General features: G+C 40.1%; 1 protein-coding gene across 1 annotated transcript; it reads right to left on the bottom strand.

Moving 5' to 3' along the window:
* Nucleotides 1-206: 206 nt before the first annotated feature.
* Nucleotides 207-21272, bottom strand: RAC1 (Rac family small GTPase 1). The gene is made up of 6 exons (XM_084640997.1): nucleotides 21024-21272; nucleotides 9129-9200; nucleotides 8544-8661; nucleotides 4217-4279; nucleotides 2352-2511; nucleotides 207-2177 (listed from the first exon to the last, which is right to left on the bottom strand). Exons 1-6 carry the CDS (start codon nucleotides 21056-21058, stop codon nucleotides 2047-2049), a joined length of 579 nt encoding a protein of 192 aa, XP_084497123.1. The 5' UTR covers nucleotides 21059-21272; the 3' UTR covers nucleotides 207-2046.
* Nucleotides 21273-21866: the final 594 nt, after the last annotated feature.

The raw sequence follows: 21866 nt of genomic DNA, 5'->3' as shown, positions 1-21866 counted from the left end.
GAGGTAGTCCTAGAGTTATACTCCAGCCTACAATTAAACTGAAATTCAAGCATCTCCACAAAGGAGTCTGAAAGCATGGTTCAGGGGAAAAGATGGTTGTCCTATTTAAGTCCCAGTTTTCAAATCACTGAAGCATTAAATTGCCACCACTGGGAGCTAGAGACAGTAGTAGCTAGTTAGTTTTTTTATCACATCTGAAACAGGGATCAAAGCAAGGTAAGAAGAATACAATTTTATTTGAAGGACCAAATTATGGCATCCTACAACATGCAAGGAAAACTGTCAAGGCCAGCAAACTTCTCTCAGCACCATTATTGGGCTAGTGACCAGAGAAGTAGTGTTTTTTTAAAAAATCCCTAACCCCATGACATCTAGCAACCTGTAATTCATTTGTTTTGAAGAGCATGTACTTACATATTACTGAAAGACAGCCAGTTCCAAACCACTACCCCTCTGCTATAAATAGCAAGCACACACGCTTTGCAATAAAGATTTAAGAACATTTAGACAAAAATTCAAGCATTACCAATGACATGATTCAAGAATTTATTAAGTCATACATGCAAAACATACTGCTAACTGCATTAGCAAAAGATCAATGGAAAAACTTCACAATTTTGCAACTTGATTTTTAAATTTTGCTCTAGTGGTTGAAAGGGTATAGTTCAACATTGTATTCTTGCCAGTTTAGGATGTACAGAACATTGTTAGCACTAAGTTACAGAACTTCACAGACCCAAGTTATCATTACCAGATAAATCATTGTGATGCACATGTAGGTGAGCTAAAGGACAATTGTCAGCATTAGTCATGTTAGTGTTGGGGTACCTGGCAAAGTAATGTTTGAGAAGGTTCAGAGCTTAAGGAGGTCAAAAGTATAAAAATTACTAAAACTTGTAAAGCTGTTTCACATGATTTTTACACCTAATGACTAGAAGACTAAAGAAAGCTCCTCAGAAAGCACGTAACTTACTGGATCAGAAGTAACAGGAAAATAAGGATATGCGTAAACTTTCTAATCTACAAAAAGCACAAAATGCTAATATATCAGAAAGGTTTTAAAATACAAGTTATATTGCTCAAGAAGAAGAAATTCTACAAGAAAAGAATTTACTAAATATAACATCTGTGGGAATGGACCAGTTCAAAGTTGTTTAAAAGTTGTGCCCTACTTGAAAATTAATTAAAAAAAAACCTACCTATAAACACCAACCACTTTTTCACCTACTGCATATTTGTGACAAGTTAATTTTACTGTTACAGATTTTACCTGTGACAAAAATCTATTCAGCTTAACCACTCAGTTGACAATGTAGTGTAAATTGGTCTGTACAGTGTCAAAATACTGTCTGGCAATATCACTTGATCAAACCAGATGTGTTTCACCTACCCATCACAATACAATGCTGTCAAGAGGAGTACATATACTTCAGTAAGAATATTTATTTTTAATCACAGCAGCAAGAACTACATTGTAACCGAGCCCTTACCAGGGATAAAGCATTTTTTACTGTGACTAAGGTTGTCAGTCATATAGTCAATTACCTTAATCATTTAGGTTGGATATACAATGCTATGCAACAACCACAGGTTGAGAAAATGTTTACATTAGACTGCAACATTTTCCTAAGGATACTGTACTGTTACATAGTTGTGAAAAACTAGAGTGTTTTGCATTTCCTACAGACATTAGAGTTTTCTTAAAGACAAGAGTCTTAAAAATAGTTTAGGGCTTAGTGCTCATAGCACAACAACACAACTTAATTCAGCAGATAGTTTGGCAACACTTGATTAATCTGAGCAAGAATAGGACTTTAAAAATAAGGCTTTACATAGGTTTATCATTTTTTAGGATTTCACTTGTAGTAGAATTTGAAAAGCAGTTCTCATACTTTAAACAAATGAAACCATGAAATTGTTGATTGGTTCAAAAATTTTATGGAAGAGAACTAATTTATAACAGAAAAACTTGGCATTGAATGTGAATGCTCCCTTGTTCTGAGCAAAGCACACTAGGTTCGGAGTGGGGGTGGGGCAGGGTAACATTTACAGCAGACGACATTTTCTCTTCCTCTTCTTTACAGGAGGGGGGCAGAGAACTGCTCGAATAGCTTCATCGAATACTGTCTTGAGGCCTCGCTGTGTAAGTGCTGAGCATTCTAGGTATTTCACTGCACCTGCAGAAAGCCAGAAGGTTTGAAGTTACAAAACAATTCTCTACATTGTGCCAAAGACACCCTTGTTTCTGTTTTTGGCAGTCGGTCAGTTAAAAGTATCTCCTCTTAAAATTAAAGTCTCCTCCTATACAATGAATTTCAGGTAGAGTCAATGTAATTCAGTAAAAATCATACCAATCTCTTTTGCCATGGCAAGGCCTTGCGGATAGGTGATTGGAGTCAATTTCTTTTCCTTCAGCTTTTCAATAGTGTCTTTATCATCTCTAAGATCAAGTTTGGTACCCACTAGAATGATGGGAGTGTTAGGGCAATGGTGTCGCACCTCAGGATACCACTGCAAAAAAAGGATGCAAGTTTGTACTTGTCTAGCAACTGTCATAAGACCCACAGAGTACTTTACAAATCATTAAAGACTCACAACATTCCAGTAAGGTAGGTAGAAATGTGGGGCAAAGAAATTAAAGATGAGATTCCCCCAAAATATGCCTTCTCTAACCACAAGACAAGTGACAGTCACTCTGTCCAGACCAATGGTTCTCAACTTATTACCTGGGACCCCGGGCTCACCCATGGCCTTTAGCACACAGCTGAGCTGGGCCGCAGCTGTGTGCTAATTGGGCCTCATGCAGCCAGCTGGTCCAGACAGTAGTCAATACTCAGTGGAAATGCCCTTTGTTCACTGGTTTGACAGGAGTATGGAAACTTTTCGGGCAATTTAACAGTTAGCAGAAAAATTTCAGTTAAAGTTCAGCTGGGCTCAGAAGTGTAATCACAAGCAGAGATACCCCAGAATAGGTGGGTGGGTGGAAGAAATACCCTCCCATGTCTTTCAATAAACTGTAAATTGTAAAATCAATACGTGCCCAAATTGAAATATATCCCCTTGTTCAAGATTCATTGAATATTAAGCATAACAAAGATAAAGGGGATCACCCCAAGGCAGCTACATTTTGGCTTTGTGAACCTGAGCCAACAAGCATGGCATCCAGCATTTAACATCAGAGAGAGACTTAACTCCTTTCTTATCCAGGACAGTTGACTTCTGCAGGCTGAAAAATCCTGTTGTGGCTTTGCAAAACAAGGAGAAGAGAATACATTCACGATAATAGACCATCTGCGACAGCTCTCCATCATGCAGAATGGATCATTTCTCCTTGCCAATGGAAATGTGACAGGACTAAAATAAGGTTCTGAATGCCAGCTGATTTTCTGGTTAGTCAGCAGGCAAAGTGCAGAGCCTAGATCAAGTCTTCAATGGCCACCAAAATTTGCCCCTTTTGCCTATGCACTTTTCCAAATTCTTTGCTATCAGATGTGCCTTTAAGAGCTCTCTATACCACCTGATATCTTAAAACAGGTTTATAAGATTCGTGTATTCCATTTAACCGACTTACATTTTATCATTTTCCTAACTATCTGTTTTGTCAATTACTTTTTTCCTTACCATCTCACATCAAAGAAAAAGATTCTAGTTTGAACTGTAGCAGGTGCACTGCACTGCTAAAAGGAACTTTTAAGATTAAGCAACTGACATGGCCGAAAGCAGCAAAATTCTGGATTTCTCCTTTACAGGTAAAGTAGCATTGTTTAATCAGAGAGACAAGGTGGGCAAGGTAATATCTTTTATTGGACCAACTTCTGTTGGTGAAGGAGACAAGCTTTTGAGCTGCATAGAGCTCTTCTTCAGGTCATAAACTTGCAGAGACCTGAAGAGGAAGGAGCTCTGTGCAGCTCAAAAGCTTGTCTCCTTCACCAACAGAAGCTGGTCCAATAAAAGATATTACCTCGCCCACCTTGTGTCTCTAATATACTGGGACCTACACGGCTACAACACTGCAAACATTGTCAGTCATGTAATTTAAATGACACCTGCTAAACTCCAACATTACTGATGTCTTCACACAAGAATTTCATAGAACATGTGAACCCAGTTTTTCCTTTAATTCCTACTGTAAAGCAAAGGATACAGGCTGTGCCCTAAGAAACAGTACAGTGATTAGTCTCTCCAAGGAAAGAAGGGGACACTAGCCTACACTTACCTTAGCACGAACATTTTCAAAGGATGCGGGACTCACAAGGGAAAAGCAAATTAAGAAGACATCCTACAAAACAAATGTTGAGTTAGCCCAGTACAGTAACCACTGGAGAACAAACGGTATCTTCTTTAATATAAAATAGGTTTCTATTCAGCTACTGCAGGCATCTAGTCAGTAACTGCTAGAATAGTTGTGCTAGCAGTATGTTAGCATTTCAAAATTTTACTCCCAGCACCTCAACTCTAGCTAAGCTATTCAGATACTGAAAAAATAGTAGAACCCTGGAGGAGCCCATCACATTTTGATGAAAGGAGAAATAGAATTTTGTGGATAACAGTAAGAGAAGAGTCACTAGAATTGCAGTCTCCTGTCTCCCTTTCAGCTTAGACACAATGAAAGGCCAAGTGATTTAAGATTTAAATAACATCCTGCACTAATGTGCTAGGTGGGTCCTAAGTGTTACTGCTCCATTACTTCTGAAAGCAAAATCATACCAGTTCAGAAGAGATTTTCTGGTCTGAGGGAATGGGTGCAACGTGGAGTATGGCTCTGACAAATCACGTCAGCTGGCCAGCTTTAAATGACTACTTTATGTAAAATATCCTTAAACCATTTAAGACGACATTTTCTTGCATCCAGTACACAATTTGCAGATTATTACTGTTGTGCACAGATTAAATGAATCCTGTGTGAGTTCTGAATCTATTATATAGAATGTTAATATGAAACACTGTAGGGTTTCCCTCCTCCCTCCCAGCTAGGATCAGGCATGTAAAAAAATTCAGAGTGCAAACCAATCTTACTAGCCTACTCCATTCCTTAGTGATTGGACCAGAGAAGAAAGACCTTTTAAAAAGTCATCCCCTTGCCTTTCAGTTGAGGGAGGGATGAATTTTATTGCAAGGAAGAGACTGAGTGGAAAAAAAAAAATCATTGAGGGAAAGATAGAAGAGATGGGAAATAATAAGATTAATGTGCAAATGCAACAAAATACAAATGTCAAAGGCTTCATATCCTGATTGCTTCTAACCTATTTTGAGAAAGTGTTTAAATTTGGTTAACTAGAAGATTCATTTCTAAATCTGGTCATCTGAAGATTACTGCAATCTTCCTACATAAATCTTACACCTGAACAAAGTATTACTCAAAGCTCCAGCTTTCCTTGACCCACTTTTCATATTGGAGTAAATACAAATAAACACACAAGTTTATTAAGGAATCAAAGGCATTTCAGAATGTTAGTTGATTGTACGGCATTTCAAGGCTTTCTGTTAGGTTTGCTTCTGACATCTGCACTGCTAAGCACTTGCAACCCAGTCCTTCATGCATCACCCCAGCAAGTTTCCCCAGCCATGACACCAGAAGAAGAAAGATGGGCAATATCACATAATATGATACTATGGCCACTACTTAATTTTTCCAGTTCTGCAAGTTTATGGCAAATCTCTAGTTCTGCATGTTGTGCAGCTTCACTTCACCCCTTTACTAATTCCAGGTAATCAAAATGTTTGCGTGTACAGGAAGTTCTATGGGTTAAAAAGTTCTATGGGTTATTTGCAACTTTCAGGTTACCCTTCTGTATTAAAAATCTAATCCAAAACACAGGAGGAAAACACATTTTAACTTTAAGAAAAACTTTACTCTTTAGAAAAGCATTGATTTAAAGAGGTATGATAGTAGTGAGTGCTCAGACCTCTAAAGTAATAATAGTGTCCCAAGAGTTAAACTTTAAGTACAAGGGAACAACTATTGTTTAATAAAATAGGGGCCAATTTATCACTGTATTATTGTGAGAAAAACAAGGCAACAGAACTTGGAACTTAAGTTTATTGAAAGTTTTACATACGGCAATAGGTTGATCTTTCAGACTGGAAGTTAAATTGTTATCATTGGTTCCTCCAACCTAACAACAGTATGAGACAAATTAAGTTTAGGAGTAACTTTAATGTAAAAAGTTTGCTATTACCTGACCATTTCTTCTCAGCATTACTATTCTCACCAATCCTCACAACACAGCTTTCCCTCTCAAAAGGCTATCTTCCTTGGAAGTCACCAGACATCTAGAAAAACCCACTAGAACTATTTCTTCTAAAGCTGTAGATTTAGCTGCCTATATTGATAAAGATGACTAGGAACAGCAAACACTGCTAAGCATGCTCATCTCTTTTAAAAAAAAAAGTTAAACCACACTCGAGTGGACAAGAGTCACACAGTAAAAAATTAGATAAGAAGTTTTCCTCTCATTCATGTGTCACGTTTACCAATCCTCAAAGATTTTCCATACAGTGAGAACAGAATACACTAAAGAAGTGAAGTTTAAAGTGTGAATTAGTGTCAAAACATTGCAAAGCCATGTGAGAAGGAAGTTATTACTACATCAACTTGGGTGCAGAACAAATATCAACTTCTAACACCAGGTCTTTATCAACTCACATTTCTTTATTTACTATAACTGATCTGTTGATTGAGTGCCCAGCAGGTTGAACAAACATTTTGTCCCCCTGTACATAGGTTTGGCACATGACAGTTCAATACACTTTAAAGTTCTACCTTTTCTCACAATTTGGTGGGTTCCCAATGAGCCATTCTTCACCCTGTGATGCCTTTTAGAATAGTGGTTCTCAACCTTTCCAGACTACAGTATCCCTTTCAGGAGTCTGATTTGTCTTGTGTACCCCAAGTTTCACCTCACTTAAAAACTACTTGTTTACAAAATCAGACAAAAGCGTTACAGCACGCTATTACTGAAAAATTGCTGACTTTCTCATTTTTACCATACAATTATAAAATAAATCAATTGGAATATAAATATTGTACTTACATTTCAGTGAGCAGTATAAATTAATCATTGTCCGTATGAAATTTTAGTTTGTACTGACCTCGCTAGTGTTTTTTATGTAGCCTGTTGTAAAACTAGGTGAGTAAATCTAGATGAGTTGATGTACATCCTGGAAGATCTCTGTGTACCACTAGTGGTACATGTACCCCTGGTTGAGAACCACCATGTTAGAAGAAAAGAGATGTTGTTAAGGTGCTGAGAGTCTCCTAAACAAGCCTGGGAGTTTCCTTTGTTTTAAATATCCCACTACTGCTCCTGCATACGAGAGAGTGCAGAGATAACTGCTGGATTTTCTTCCTCGCAGAAGCAGAGATCTCTGGAAGTTTTGTAGGGACCACCTATAGTTGACAGGTTTTTATCAGTCTCTGGTCTCATGGTTGAGAAGAAAGCCTTATTGTGAGGACTAGTGACCATAGCGTATGAATGAAAACTGAATTAAGACGAATGAACTACAAAAATTTAAGTTAGAGTTCACTGAGTGAAATCCATCTTATTCCACAGAGAAATGAAATTATATAAGAAATGAAGTAGTTTTGCATTTTAATATTTGAGAACATGAAATATAGTTTCAGACCATTTATAATGGCTAGTAATTACTATGAGAAAGCTGCAATAACTCTAAGTTTACCACTTTCTTCTAGCTGAAGGACAGTTCTATCAGATAAAGTCTAGCTCAAAAGAAGACCACTGAGTTTGACAGAAAATAGCTTTAGGAAACTAGTATCTAAAGAGATTAGCTGAGCTGTGGTGGCAGCTGCACTTGAGAGACTAGAGCAGACTACGTCATAAATATCTATGAATCTATGAATCTTCCATATACAGAAGGAACAAGGCACGGTCTATGCAGGTTCAGGATTTAACTAGTTACAAGCAACAAAACACAAATACATTTCTCCTGATGTTATCATCGAAATTACAAGTGTATCATAAATACTCTTGGCCTGAAATAATTTAAGAGCTCTAACATACCCCATGTCAACCCCAAGAAAAGAGAGTGTGGCTCTTTCACATTTAATACCAAATCAAATGAAGCTGAATGACATCAAGTGCTTAGCAATGAGTGTCAGACTGGAGCCAAACAGCATGCCCAAAAACCAGATCTTGCTTTTGGCAGGGACTCTAACCTTAATCAACAGACTTTCTATTAAGACTACTCAATTCATCAAAATTTATTTTTCAATTAAATATTCTAGTCAATTGTGGGTCTCCAATTGCACATAAAGCCAGCATGCCTCAGTGTATGAAAAATAAGTGCGTGTGTGTGTGAAGGTTTCGACATCTCTTCAATTGCAGACAGATACGAGACCCAAGTATTATGGCTGCAGCATTCAGATGGAACTCGCCAGAGTTCAATTTTACCATTAAATTTGATATCTTAATATGATGAAGTGTTAAAAATCTTAGCATGATTCAAGAAAGAAGCAATCAGACATTTATAGGGCTATTTAGGCTATATACATGCTTTCAAATATCTCATAGTATAAGTCTTACTGTTTGTGGATAGGATAATGGACGTAATCGGTCATAGTCTTCTTGTCCAGCTGTATCCCACAAACCTAGGTTGACTGGTTTTCCATCAACCATTACATTAGCAGAGTAGTTGTCAAAGCTACAGAATTAAAAAAAAGATTAGTTCAAGTCTTTTCTGTGAATAGCAGCAAGCCAATAAATTTATCTTTTACAGTAATCTACAAAGGCTAAGATCTTCTGTAAAATCCTAGTCACAAAGATTACAGATGGAAAAAGTCAAACTCTAATCCATCTATCTCCACCATCAAATGTAGTCCCAGTATAAATTGATTAGTGGGCATAGTGGAAGTGAGCTGATAAAAATGTACAATAAATAAATACTACATGGATACCACCACATATCACAGACACCAAATATAAAAGTAAACCCAAGAAGCCAAAAATACTCTTAAATAAATCTAGATGCTGAGTTAAGCTTTTATTAAGAGAAAACTAAATGGTGATGTTTTCAACTGATGTACACAATTAAAAACCACCACCACTAACAGTGGCTAGTATACAGACTTTGACATAAATTAGTTCATAAGGTTTTATTGATATACTTACACAGTGGGTATGTATTCTCCAGGAAATGCATTGGTTGTGTAACTGATGAGTAGACATGTTTTACCTACAGCACTGTAAAAGAGAAAGTATATTCATGGTTAAGTGCTCTCTCTTATATGCAAGGGAGAATAAACAGCCCTTCAACAGAAACCATTTCATTTTGCCATTTGAAGTGAGATTAAGCTGAAACTTGAATTGTCAGTGCTCAAAGTTCTGTGACTGTAGCTTTCCAATAGTAAACACATCAGTCAGAAGATAAACTTAAGCTTCAGTGGCAGACAGAGCCAAATAATGTAAGATCTCCTAAAATATGAAGGGTCAATAAAAAGTTACCAGACTTTGTTTGGATTTTAGCTACAAAAAAAGTCATATGTCTTAACCAGAAAACCAATTTCTGCTGTCAAATGACCAATTTTACTCCCTGAACAGTACTGATATACCTATCATTAGCACAAGTTCTTGAAATTTATAAAACTGAAAGGAATATCTCCCCCCACCCTTAATTCAACTTAAAGTTGTTATTCCTTTTACAAGACTCAACTTTATTTTCCTTACACCAGTTAACTTTTAAGAAACTATTGCCAATTTCTTCTCAAAATGCCACATTATAGGGGTTGAGGAAACAGGAGTAGCAGTCCTCACCAACATCTGCTAAAATGGCAGAATGAGATCCTGTATGCATTATCACTTCCTTAGAAACCCACAGACATATCATGGAAAACTCATGTAGAGCTAATTCTATCCTAACATTAAATCCAACTTATGCAAAGATTCTCCCACAAAAAAACCCAAACTCCTCCAGATAATTGGGGAGAAAGCCTATGTTCTGGATTTCTTTGAAGACCTGATAGCCAGCTCCCTTCTCCCCAGCGTTACCTAAACTCAAATATTAAGGCAGGTAGCTTTGTTACCTTTGGTAACAGGTTCAATTAACAAGGGTTGGGATAATTAAGGTTTGACTACATAACTTTTTTTTGAGAGAGAGAAACAGACTAAAATTTCATAAAAATTAGGTTTCTAATGCTTAAGAGTTCATCTGGTCCTGATACTTGTTCCTCATTTGAAGAGTATCCTCCTTTGATATTATAACATTTTCCAGAGGATCACTTCTGCAATTATTAGCTGCTGCAAAGAAGATAATGTCATCAAGGGATTATGTTCTTCCTGATGCTTACTCCTCACTTGAACAGATGAACTTCTATTCAAAAGGCAAAGTATTTTCAGGCAGATGTTTTATCACCAAATACTGATTGTCCAAAATATATGCATCAGCAGCATTTTAATCCTTGCTGTACTTACAAGTATAACCTTCCATTACGCTATGACTCATGCAACTCTTATACTCTCTCTCTCTCTCACATGGTTAAGAAACTCATTGAAGTCAGGTTATCTGCTGTGAAGTCTTACCTTAGTACTTAGTTGTTACACAAAGAAATCCTAGCAACTAATCAAATGTCCTTTAGCTTTTGCATGAGGAAAAATATTACTGCAAGGCTTACAAAAGGATTTTTGTCAAGGGCTTTAATATACATAGGCTTTCTGGCGTTAAAACATTATGAGTTAACACCTGTGGCAGTTTTATCGTATTTACTATCACCACAATGACTACATATTTTGTCTGGTTTGTGAAAGCATCTAGTTACTTTAATGTGGATTTCCTCTTTCCTTTCCAAAGGTAAAAAGACCTTGTTTGATATTTTTATAATCTTTGCAACAGCCAATACCTACTAATCATCTCTAGTGATTCAACAATGAAAGCAGGTTAGGTGGACCCTGTGCTCTGTCAGAGCTACAAGTTACTCTGTACATTGAAACTCTGCCTGCAACAGGTTCCTCCAATACACTTTCTTAATCAATTCAACAATACTTTGTTTGCTTGACAAGCTATTCAATTGTTCTTAATGACCGATAAAACTAGACTCTTAAGCAAGGCCGTTGTGATCTGCCCATGCTAGTGCCTATCTGGGAATCTATCCCACATGTCCATATGTAATTCTTAACTGTTTCTGACTCAGGGCTTGTCTACACTGGCAATTTACAGCACTGCAACTTTCTTGTTCAGGGGTGTGAAAAGACTGCCCCCCAAGCACAGCAAGTTTCAGCACTGGCAGCTGCGCCCCTCGTAACCACACAAACCATGTTAAAGTGCTGCCACAGCAGCGCTTTACCATTGCCAGTGTAGACGAGCCCTCAGTGGCGGGCTGGCACACAGCATAATGCTCAATATGCTGTAGCTTTTTGTCCCACCTAATGAAGTTTTTTCTCATCACTCAAGATATAAACTCTTATAATTTGATTATATAAATTGTTCACACTAATTTTGAAGCAGTAAGGAAAGTCTAAATTTCAACTCTCTTCTGTTATATTAGCTGCAATTTCCTCCTGAAATTTGCACCGTATTTTGTGCTCAGATACACCTCTAATTTATGGCATTAAATTCTGTACTTAGTAAGCCTCAGTTTTGCATATTTTACTGTAGTAGATGTCTTTCTGGTGGCTTTAAGATGTATGCAAAAAAGTGGCCTAGCAAATTCTCAATCAGGAACACATGGGAAACTGGGATTTGCTTCAGGATCTGGAAGTTAATGAGATTGGACCAGGGATGGATGATCCCTGGGCAGCCAGTAAATGCTTACTTCAAGGATTCACTCCAGTGGCATATTGAAATGAAGCAGAAACAGCTGCAGTTTATCATTATGAAAAAAGAGGCAGTAAAGTTGCACCTTCATGGCAGTCCTAAAAGTTTAGCATTCCCAGCATATAACAGAGAAATGACGAGGTGTATTTAAATAAAAGGAAAGAGGAGTAAAGTCTAGTCAGTCGAGCTCAGGACTAGGAGCCAGAGTCTCCCAAATTCTAATCCCAGCTGTAAAACAGTGCCCTTGAGCAAATCACAGACCCTTTTGCAGTTTTCCCAACCTGTGAAATAGGGATAATTACTTACCTCACAGGGTTGTTATGAGGAATAATGTTTGCAAAGTGATTTTAAGGTGAACATCACTCTAAATATTATAAATCTTTCTACACAAATTGGGAGTTTCCAGGAGTCTTGAAGTAAACCAGCATTCTCTGAAAACAGGAGCCTGTTGTATTGTTTTAATATCATTAAACCAATTGAGTATTCTTAGACTTCATACCTGTAAGAGTCTGAGTCCAGGATATTAACACTTCCAAAAGGGAAATTGTAAAGAGTATGTATGGACCTAGGCCTTCCAGAGTGCCACAGAATAGGAATAGAATAGGTCCAGATTATAAATAAGTCATCAAAGCTTTAAACCTTAGAAGTTCTGGAGCACCAAAGTCCCATATTCTATGGGAGGCTTCTTTAGGACCTGGAGGCAATACTGTTAAGATTCCGGAGCATGTTTCACCTGATGCCCCATTCTCAATAGGTCCCATAAGACATCAATAAGTATAAACAATTTGAATATAAAATTTAAGACCACTGGTTTGATAGGTATTGAAAAGTAAGAATATTCCACTCATTATTTGCAACAGTGAATGAAGAGCAATTTTCGGCCCTCACGTCTTCCTTTCCAGCTCACTGTGCAGTGGGAATAGTGAGTCTGCTGTGGGTTATTCAGAGCATCCCAGGAAGGTGGTGGTGAAAGATTTCATTCCAGGCTTAAAAGAATTAAAAGAACTGCCTGGTGCTACAAAGCCACACAACAATCAGGCTAAGTCATTAAATCAACAAGAAAAAACAAGTTCAAAAGCCCTGTGTTTCAGACTTGTTCTATTCTAGGTTTCCTGCATCTCTAGCCTCTTGGCTCTCTGCCCTATGAATCAGATGTGTATGGTTACCAACTCAGAAATAAAACTTTAATGCCTACCTTTGCTATGGTAACCTACATTACATTTATTCCTCATCTCCTGTTTCAATATTATGTTAATACACTTCATTTGAAAAGTGCTTAGAGTCTGAATGAAGGCAACTCTTCTAGGGAAGAGCTGTAATCATATAGTGAGTGGAAATCCCTTACACACAGAAACTTTAGATTAAGATGCATTAATAGAATGACTAATCGGGGGGAAATGACTAATCTGAAAATGGTCAACAAAATTTCTAGCAACTATTTAACCATGGCTTTCCAATCCTATCAACGGTAGTTAGTAGCATCAGGCTGTAATAGGAAATATAGTCTGTAAATCATGGAAAGTTTTAAAATTAATTTGAGAGAATACAGGCAGACAGGAGACTGCATAATTCTGGTTTCACTGTGTTCCACAGAGCATATTACCCCAAGTTTCCCAAGACTGCACTGAACCCCTATTTGCTTCCAGGTGCAATTCAAGGTGTTGACTGATCTATAAAACTTTACATGGTTTGGATCCTGGAAACCCAAGAATATCTACACTAGCAATTTTTGGGAAGTCTTGCACAACACTAGATTTGGTTTGAGCAGGGTTAGATGGCACTGTGGTGAAAATGCTGGCAGACAGTCTACATTAATATTCCCTCCAATTTTAACACCACTGGATCTGCGTAGGCAGTAGTATGACAACTGGAGATTTTCCAAAATTTTACAGTTGAGAACACGGCGCTTGTTTGCAACAATGGCAATGGAGGCCAATTGAGGCACTTGGGTTAACAGTTTCCTTAACTTAGATGTCCAAGAATTGGTAGAATCCTCCTGGAAAGGCTTTTTCCCTGTGGAATGTATTTCTCCCACTAGTCCACCTGAACCAGAGTATGGACCTTCAGTACACAGTGTAAGGCCCATCTCTTCTCTCCTCTCAGAATTCATATAATTTAAATAGTAGATGAAACTCTTCTAGCATTGACACTGGTCAAAAAGCTGTGTACTTGTTTTGTGAGTTTAACACTACTCAGAGCCGAGAGGCTCTGTGATGGGAGCTTTTATTTGAAATAATCAAATATCTTATTCTACCAGTTCTGAGAACTAAATCCTAAATTTTGTTCCCAAAAGGCACTATTCTAGATGAACCAGAATTCTACCCAGTTTTAATTTTTAAATTCAGAAGCGTGTTGTAACAGCAGCTCCCCAAATTCCAACCCCCAATAGCCTCTCTAGCGGCCCCAAAGTTGACAGACAGACTGCTATGGGAAAGGTTGAAGTGTTCAGCAAAATGAAAATTAAAGAACCACCATACTACAGGAATGCTTCACTACTGGAAACAATTTGGAATATTTGCACTGAACTAGAACAAGCCAATTGTCTTTGTTTTAAAGGGATATTGCCAAGTTAATATTTTTTTAAATTTCCTTTGTTCTATTGATACCTTAGATCAACTGAAAGGTTTACTTCTCACTATTTATTTTGTTTACTTTCTGCACTTCATTGAGCTTGGACAATGAAGCTACAATTGGCTTTTATGCACTAGAACAATGCTGCCATACTGATATAAATCCAAGCAAAAAACTGAACCTTTTTGCAGTTAAGTTTGTACTACTTGTTTTTTAAAATCTTGTGTCTGAGAGGAATACTGTATTGTTTATTCTCACGTATAGCGCCCTAAACACTTCAGTAGGAAAAACATTTTTAAGTATATAACAAGAACTATAAGTTTGTGGTCTAATCTACCTGATATTTTACTAAATTCAAGGGTTAGTAATTTGCAAGATGAAACTCAAAGTCAACTTTCCACCCGGGAGAATTTTTTTTACAGCTAAATCTCAGAAGACAGTTTACAATAGAAAAGCTAACCATTAACTATTGAATCAAATATGTCACAGCTTTGATTTATGCTAAATATCGACTTCGAGTCAATGAAAATCTTTGTGTTAAGGAAAGCAATTTCAACTGTATTCACTAAAGGGAAGCCACTGCTTCAGTTGTAAGTATATATTAAGGATAACAAAAACCTTTACAGTACAATGAGAGGTCTGGCTATTTCTGTGGTGCCTAGTAATCAGTTTGTTTCCACTGCAGAACTGTCCCCTCTCATTAGATGAAACCGCTCAGGATTCCATAACAATAAGCAGTTGTTTAGATGCTTCAGTTAGGGAAGTATCTAAACAAGCCTGAATGAAAGCAAAATACTCTGCTAAAAATAACTGGTATCAATGCTTTTGTACCAAATTCTCATCTTCAATAAGAATTCCTTATAAAGAATATCGAAGTAAGTAGCAGAAAAGTGTTGCACATTATACAATCTTATTTCTCTGCATAATAAAATAATTCACAAAGCAACAGTTGCCATCTATCACTCCGAAACCATCTTCATTGTAAAGATGGATACAAGGCCAAAAATATGAGCGCAAAAACGTCATGTACGTAGATACTGCTGTGCTTTTCTAACCAACTGTGTGACCAATAAATATCAGTTCAAGCATAATGCTAAAGACAAACAGTTCATAAATGTTGAAATTTAGTAGTAGCAATGACACATGTACATTTATATATCCTTGTTTATTCTTTGCCAAATTCTGCTAGAAAAAACACACAAATTAATATGTATATGTAAGCAAATCAGGATCTCAGGCTTCCATATATATTTTTAAATCATTTTTAGATATTTCTTCTAGATCGGGGTGCCCAACCTGTGGCTCCATAGCCACATGCAGCTCTTCAGATATTAGCGTGAGGCTCCTTGTCTAGGCACCGACTCTGGGGCTGGAGCTACAGGCGCCCACTTTCCAATGTGCCAGGGGGTGCTCACTGCTCAACCCCTGGCTCTGCCCGCACTCCACCCCTTCTCACCCCCTCCCTTGAGCCGGCAGTACCCTTGTTTCTCCCCGCTGTCCCCCAGAACCTCTTGCACATCACAAAACAGCTGATCGGGAGGTGCGGGGAGGCGCTGATTGGCAGGCTGCCAATGGGTGGGAGGCACTGGGAGCCAGGGCGGGGTGGGGGGAGGAGCTGAAAGGATGCTGCTGATGTATTACTGTGGCTCTTTGGCAATGTACATTGGTAAATTCTGGCTCCTTCTCAGGCTCAGGTTGGCCACCCCTGTTCTAGATCACCTGATAAGCTGGTACTTTAAAAAAAAGCAGCTAGTTAAATGTGAAAACACAGAATTAGGTAATGAAATATGGAAAAAATGCAACCATGGATTTAAAGAGTTATCAAAATGGGAACACACAGATCAAGACCCCATTCAGACAGCGAAGTTTCTGAAGCACCTGCATTAAGAAAGGCAAACAAATTGAATGTCAGCCCTTCGCTCAATAGCATATATAAAATTTAAGCTAATTACACCATTTTAGTTTTCAAGAAAATGAAGAGAAGAAAAATAATTCTGAAAATGGTTGCAGTGGGATTATACTTATACAGGACCACTTTTTTTCTTTTTTAGTAAGTTGTATACTTTTTGTTGAATGAGCCACCACATACAACATGGTTTCCTTCTATTCAACATTCTAAAGTGTTTTTCAAAACATGGAAAACAGCATTTAAATTTATTAGCAGCAACACTAGGTCTGGCAAAATTTGTTTAAATGCAATTTGCTATGTTAAGCTAGTGAGATTTTTATAAAAGGAAAACTTTTTCCACTGAATGCACCCGATGAAGTGAGCTGTAGCTCATGAAAGCTTATGTTCAAATAAATTGGTTAGTCTCTAAGGTGCCAAAAGTACTCCCTTTCTTTTTGCGAATACAGACTAATACGGCTGCTACTCTGAAACCTGTTTGTAAAATGTGTAATATGAACTGACTTATTTATTAACCATTCATATTCTACACAATCACAATTTAAGTATTGGTACGATTAGCTTGTAAATTAACAACACATTGTGAAGAGTTTGTATATAAATGTGTTATACTTGTTTGCTCTTTATTCATCAAATTTTAAAAGTGAATAGGAAAAAAATTGCTAAGAACATAAGAGCTGCCATCCTTGGTCAGACCAATAGTCCATCTAGTCCAGTATCCTGTCTCCAACAGTGGCAAGGACCACAGCTTCAGAGAGAATGTACAGAATAGAGCAATTCTGGAGTGATACACTCCTGTTTTCTTGCAGTCAGAGGTTAAGGGTAACTCCAAGCATGGGTTGCACCCCTGAACCATCTTGGCTCACAGCCACTGATGGACCAATCCTTCATGAATGTATCTTACTCTTTTTTGAACCCAGGTAGATTTAATTCGTTCAGAATATTTAATGGAAAAATATTCATTTTAATAAAATATTTTAGACAAAGAATTAAGATGTTGATTTAAAAATCAAAGTTACAGTACAGACCCGTTTACGCGCGGATGTCGAGAGTCACGGCGTCACGACCGTGTGTTAACGGACCGCGGGTTAAGAGGTCCATGCTGAAAAAAGCATCTGATTCGCTTAGAAAAAACACACTTATTTTCTGCTCTTTCTGGCTCACTTTTTTTCTTCTCTTATGAAGTCTGTCATTCGCCGCAAATGAAATGCATTTGCGGCCGATTCATCGGCTTTCTCCAGAAATCGATACCTGCGCTATGCCATGACGCTTTTTAAAACGACTTATAAACCCCTTGCAGGCTTGGAATGATTCCATCCCAAGTTAAATTTCCAAATTTTGTCACTTGGGCTTGAAGAATTGGCCCACTTAGCGGCATTCATTTCAGCCTTTCCTGAGCAAAACACATGCACATGGCTTTGTCTATTGTGGGTTTTGCTGAATGGCGCACACGTTCTCGCTTAAGCCCCGCGGCAGAATTGACATTTTGTACAAAGCCATTCAGTTTAGATTCATTTTTTAGCCATGCTCAGAGAGTAGATTCGGCAATCCCAATATCTTCTGAAATTTTGGCCTGGGTTTCTCCGCTATTTACTCGATCTATTGCAGCTAGCTTTTCTTCTACAGTGTAGGAATGCTGACGCTTGCCCTCTGCCAAGATATTAGGCCTACGGTTAAAGTTTTCTAATGTAGTACATTTATTACTATATAATATATAGTAGTTATATCTCTCTCTCTCAAGACTAAGCGTGCTTGATACGTCTTTACCAATATCGGTAAAGACGTACAACACATTTCTGCTCCGCGCTTCCTGTTGATTTCTAGGACAGTGAGTTAGTGAGCAAATCTGTAGTGCTACATAGAAAGTTCCTGTACCGCGTGTTAATGAGTCTTGCGTGTTAAATAGGTAGCACTGGGAGGCATGGCGCTACCGGGCATTAAGCGGATTTGTGCGTAAACGGGTCTGTACTGTAATTTACTCTTTCATTATAAAGAAAATGAGTACTTGTGGCACCTTAGAGACTAACAAATTTATTTGAGCATAAGCTTTCGTGAGCTACAGCTCACTTCAGCATCCGATGTCTCTAAGGTGCCACAAGTACTCATTTTCTTTTTGCAAATACAGACTAACATGGGTGCCACTCTGAAATCTTTCATTATATTAATTTAAGCTAAGTGAAAGAATGATCTGTTGTTACTCCTACCAGTGCCAATGAATTACAGCACTATAAGACAGGTTTCAGAGTAACAGCTCATGCTCAAATAAATTGGTTAGTCTCTAAGGTGCCACAAGCACTATAAGAGTCTGTTAAACGTGTCAATACATCATTCTTGTGTAGCACAAGCAATAAGAGCAAGGCAGGTATCTCACATGAATTTTGAAATTCAACATTTGTTAAAAGTTATTTTAAATGTTAACGAAAACTGATCATTCCCAACATGATGAAAACCACATTAAATGACACAGGGCTGAGGGTGACTTCTTCTAGCTGTACTTACGCTCCTCAGTCTATCTACACTGGGTTGCTGTGATGTCCAATTATGCTTAGACTACACTGGGATTTTTGTTTCAATGAAAAAAATCAAACTGCATAAAACAAGTCTTGTTTTCCAGCTGGCCTGTGATGCTCCATGAGCTCTGACATCTAGTAAGAAAAAAATGCTTCCAAGATGCTGGGAAGAGCTTCTCTTTATGAAGCCTATTCAACATCATTCAGCACTAAAACACACAATACACACCTTCAAACATGTTCTTTACAAAGGGAGACAGCAGCTATGCATAAACTCGGGCTCAATCCCGTTACAAATAATAACCAAAAGTTATTTCTATTATAATAGCAGGGCATGCAAAGTACCACAGGTGTAACACAGTTCTTTACAGACAATGAATATATGACATGTTGATAATTTTTTGCATTACAATAGCACCTACAGGCTTCAGTTAGGACCAGGACCCTACCTTACTAGCTACAAACATAGTAAAGTACAGTCCTTGCCCTGCAGAGATCGCAATCTACTTTCAGTTTATAATCTAAATCAGCAGTTCTCAAACTTCATCAACCTGAGGATTCCCCACTTTGATTTAAAATATTTCAGGGACCCCCAAGCCTCCCCATTCAGCCCTAGGCCCCGCCCCCCACACCATCCCTTCCCCAAGGCCTCACCCCTTCTCACCCCCTGTTCACTCCATCCCCCCTCCCTCTGTTGCTCACTCTCCCCCACCCTCAGTCACTTTCACCAGGCTGGGGCAGAGGTCTGGGGTGCAGGAGGAGGTACGGTGCGGGTGGGGGAAAGGGCTCTGGGAAGGAGTTTGAATACGGGGTCTGGGCTGGGGCAGGAGGTTGGGGTGCAGGAGGGGGTGAGGGCTCCATCTGGGAGGCGTTTATCTTGGGCAGCTCCCAAAAGCGACCAGCACATCTCTCTGACAGCAGCTCCTACTCAGAGGGGTGAGAGGGTCTCCACACACTGCCCTTGTCCACAGGCACCGCCCCTGCAGCTCCCATTGGCTGCAGTTCCCAGCCAATGAGAGCTGTGGAGTTGGTGCTCAGGGAGCACACAGAGACCCATGCTCCATCCCCCCCACCCCGGGGTCACAGGGATGTGCCAGCTGCTTCCAGCAGCGGCACAGGGCCAGGGCAGGTAGGGAGCCTGCCTTAGCTCTGTTGCACCCCTGGACTTTTAGCACCTAAAATCTCCCCATTTGGCTTCAATAGCCTCTGTGAGAACAGTACCTTTACTATATAACTTTAAAGTAGGAAAGAACTGTTCATACATGTAATAACTAATTAGGGAGTAGAGAAAACAGTTGTGTCCACTGCTAAACTAATTGTGGTTTAGAAGCAGTCAGAAATAAGGGAATAGCCCTACAATAACTTGGGGAAGTGGCCACCTCTTTGACAGCATCAAACTGGAGTGCACACCCTCGCACACTAACATATAGGGAAGGCCACTATTTTTGTAAGCATGAATACTGTGTATCAAGTCACCACCCAATCATCCACCTTTGGGATACCTGTCCGTTCACCACATAAACCCAGAGTTCTAGAGCACCCACCATTCACCAACATCCACATGGGAGCCTTGAATACCCTAATTTCCTAGCAATACCAAAGCCGTCCCCTTATCCCATATCTCCCACCCCCCATTTGTCAATAGGAATGGGAGGACCACTACCCCTTCACACATACCATCCCCTGGTGGGTCTCCTTCTACACCAATACAGATCTCCCAACATGCACCCACAACCCTGAAATAACCTGCCGCGGCCAACACTCATACAGAGTACCCCACTCACACAATTTGGGGGGGGCGGGCTTTGTATCAATGTCATCCAGCACTAGCGTGGGGATCCATCAATTTCTTGCATATTTATTTACAACACCACCTACCTCACAATACCCTGTACACGATGCCCTTCCCACCAGGGAGCCCTGAGGAATTGGGCTGGGTGTGGAAAGTTTGGGGGGGGGAAGAGTAGTGGGCCCCCATGGAGCGGGTGGAACGAGGCCCGCCCCGGCCACCCCTCAGGGGGAACAGGGCCCCAGGAGTGTGGGGGAGGAAAAGAGGGCCCCGCCCCGGCCACCCCACGGGGAAGACGGACCCCCAAGGACCGGGTGGGAGGAAAGAGGGCCCCGCCCCGGCCACCCCACGGGTGGGGACCCCTGGGCACGGGGGAGAGGAGAGAGGCCCGCCCCGGCCACCCCACGCGGAAAGACCCCCGGGGAGCGGAGGGTGTGGTCAGGTCCCAGCCGGGGAAGGAGTAGCAGCGCTCTGGGCTTACCCGTCTCCCACCACCACACACTTGATGGCCTGCATCGGGGCTGCTACGGGGCCGAGTCTCTGCGGCTCCTGCTGCTACCTTGGCGGGAAGGTCCGTGAGGCTAAGGGCCCGCGGGTCCGCACCGGCGTCCGGCCGCCTCCGCCCTCAGTGCCTGGAAGCGGGGACGAGGCAGCGGCCACCACCCAAGGCGGGGAGAGCAGAGCGCTGCAAGGAAACAGGAAGCTCCCGCTCTGCTCACATCCGCCTTGCCGCGCTCGGCACCAGCTGCCCCGCCTTCGGAACCGCTCGACTACCCCCGCCCTGTCCGCGACGCGGCTTCGGAACCATTCGGAAAAGCTCGGGGTCTCTCTCCCGAGCGCTGCCGCAACTTCGTTAGTGTTCGGCAACACGTGATTCACAGCGGGCTCGGCTTCGGCCATCTTCGGCACGGCTCGGTGTCCCTTCCCTTACCTCAGACTCGGAGCGGCCGCCATGTTTGTGCTACTAACCTAGTCAGGGAATGGGGGGGAGGGGAAGAACTCGTCTCTTGCTCTTGCCTCAGCCTCCTCATGAGCACAGAAGGCCTTAGTGTGACCACTGGTATTTGTCCAGTCGTAGTGCAACATGGGGTCCTGCTATGGGACCCTCTCTGGGTGAGACAGTCACCGTGTCAGGGCATCATAGCTCCACTAGGGTTGCCAGTTTTTGTTGGATGTATTCCTGGAGATTTCGACACATGACATAATCTTTCATTAAAGATTAATCTTTAATTCCTGGAGATTCCAGGCCAATCCTGGAGGCTTTGGCAACCCTAATCTCACCATAAGGCCTACACACTTGCACACACACCTCTATTACAAGGGA

Source organism: Lepidochelys olivacea (assembly GCF_965140295.1).
Source record: "Lepidochelys olivacea isolate rLepOli2 genome assembly, chromosome: 10".
Lineage (NCBI taxonomy): Eukaryota > Metazoa > Chordata > Testudines > Cheloniidae > Lepidochelys > Lepidochelys olivacea.
The sequence above is the reverse complement of the archived record's forward strand: the minus strand, read 5'-3'. Positions and strand labels throughout refer to the sequence as shown.

Excerpts from the sequence above, each read along its gene's own strand:
- RAC1 (XM_084640997.1), bottom strand. The coding sequence starts at position 21,058 with ATGCAGGCCATCAAGTGTGTGGTGGTGGGAGACGG. Across the intron at positions 8,662-9,128 it reads GGAGAATACATACCCACTGT|CTTTGACAACTACTCTGCTA; the intron begins GTAAGTATATCA and ends TTAATTCTGTAG. Across the intron at positions 2,512-4,216 it reads TTGAAAATGTTCGTGCTAAG|TGGTATCCTGAGGTGCGACA; the intron begins GTAAGTGTAGGC and ends CTTTTTTTGCAG.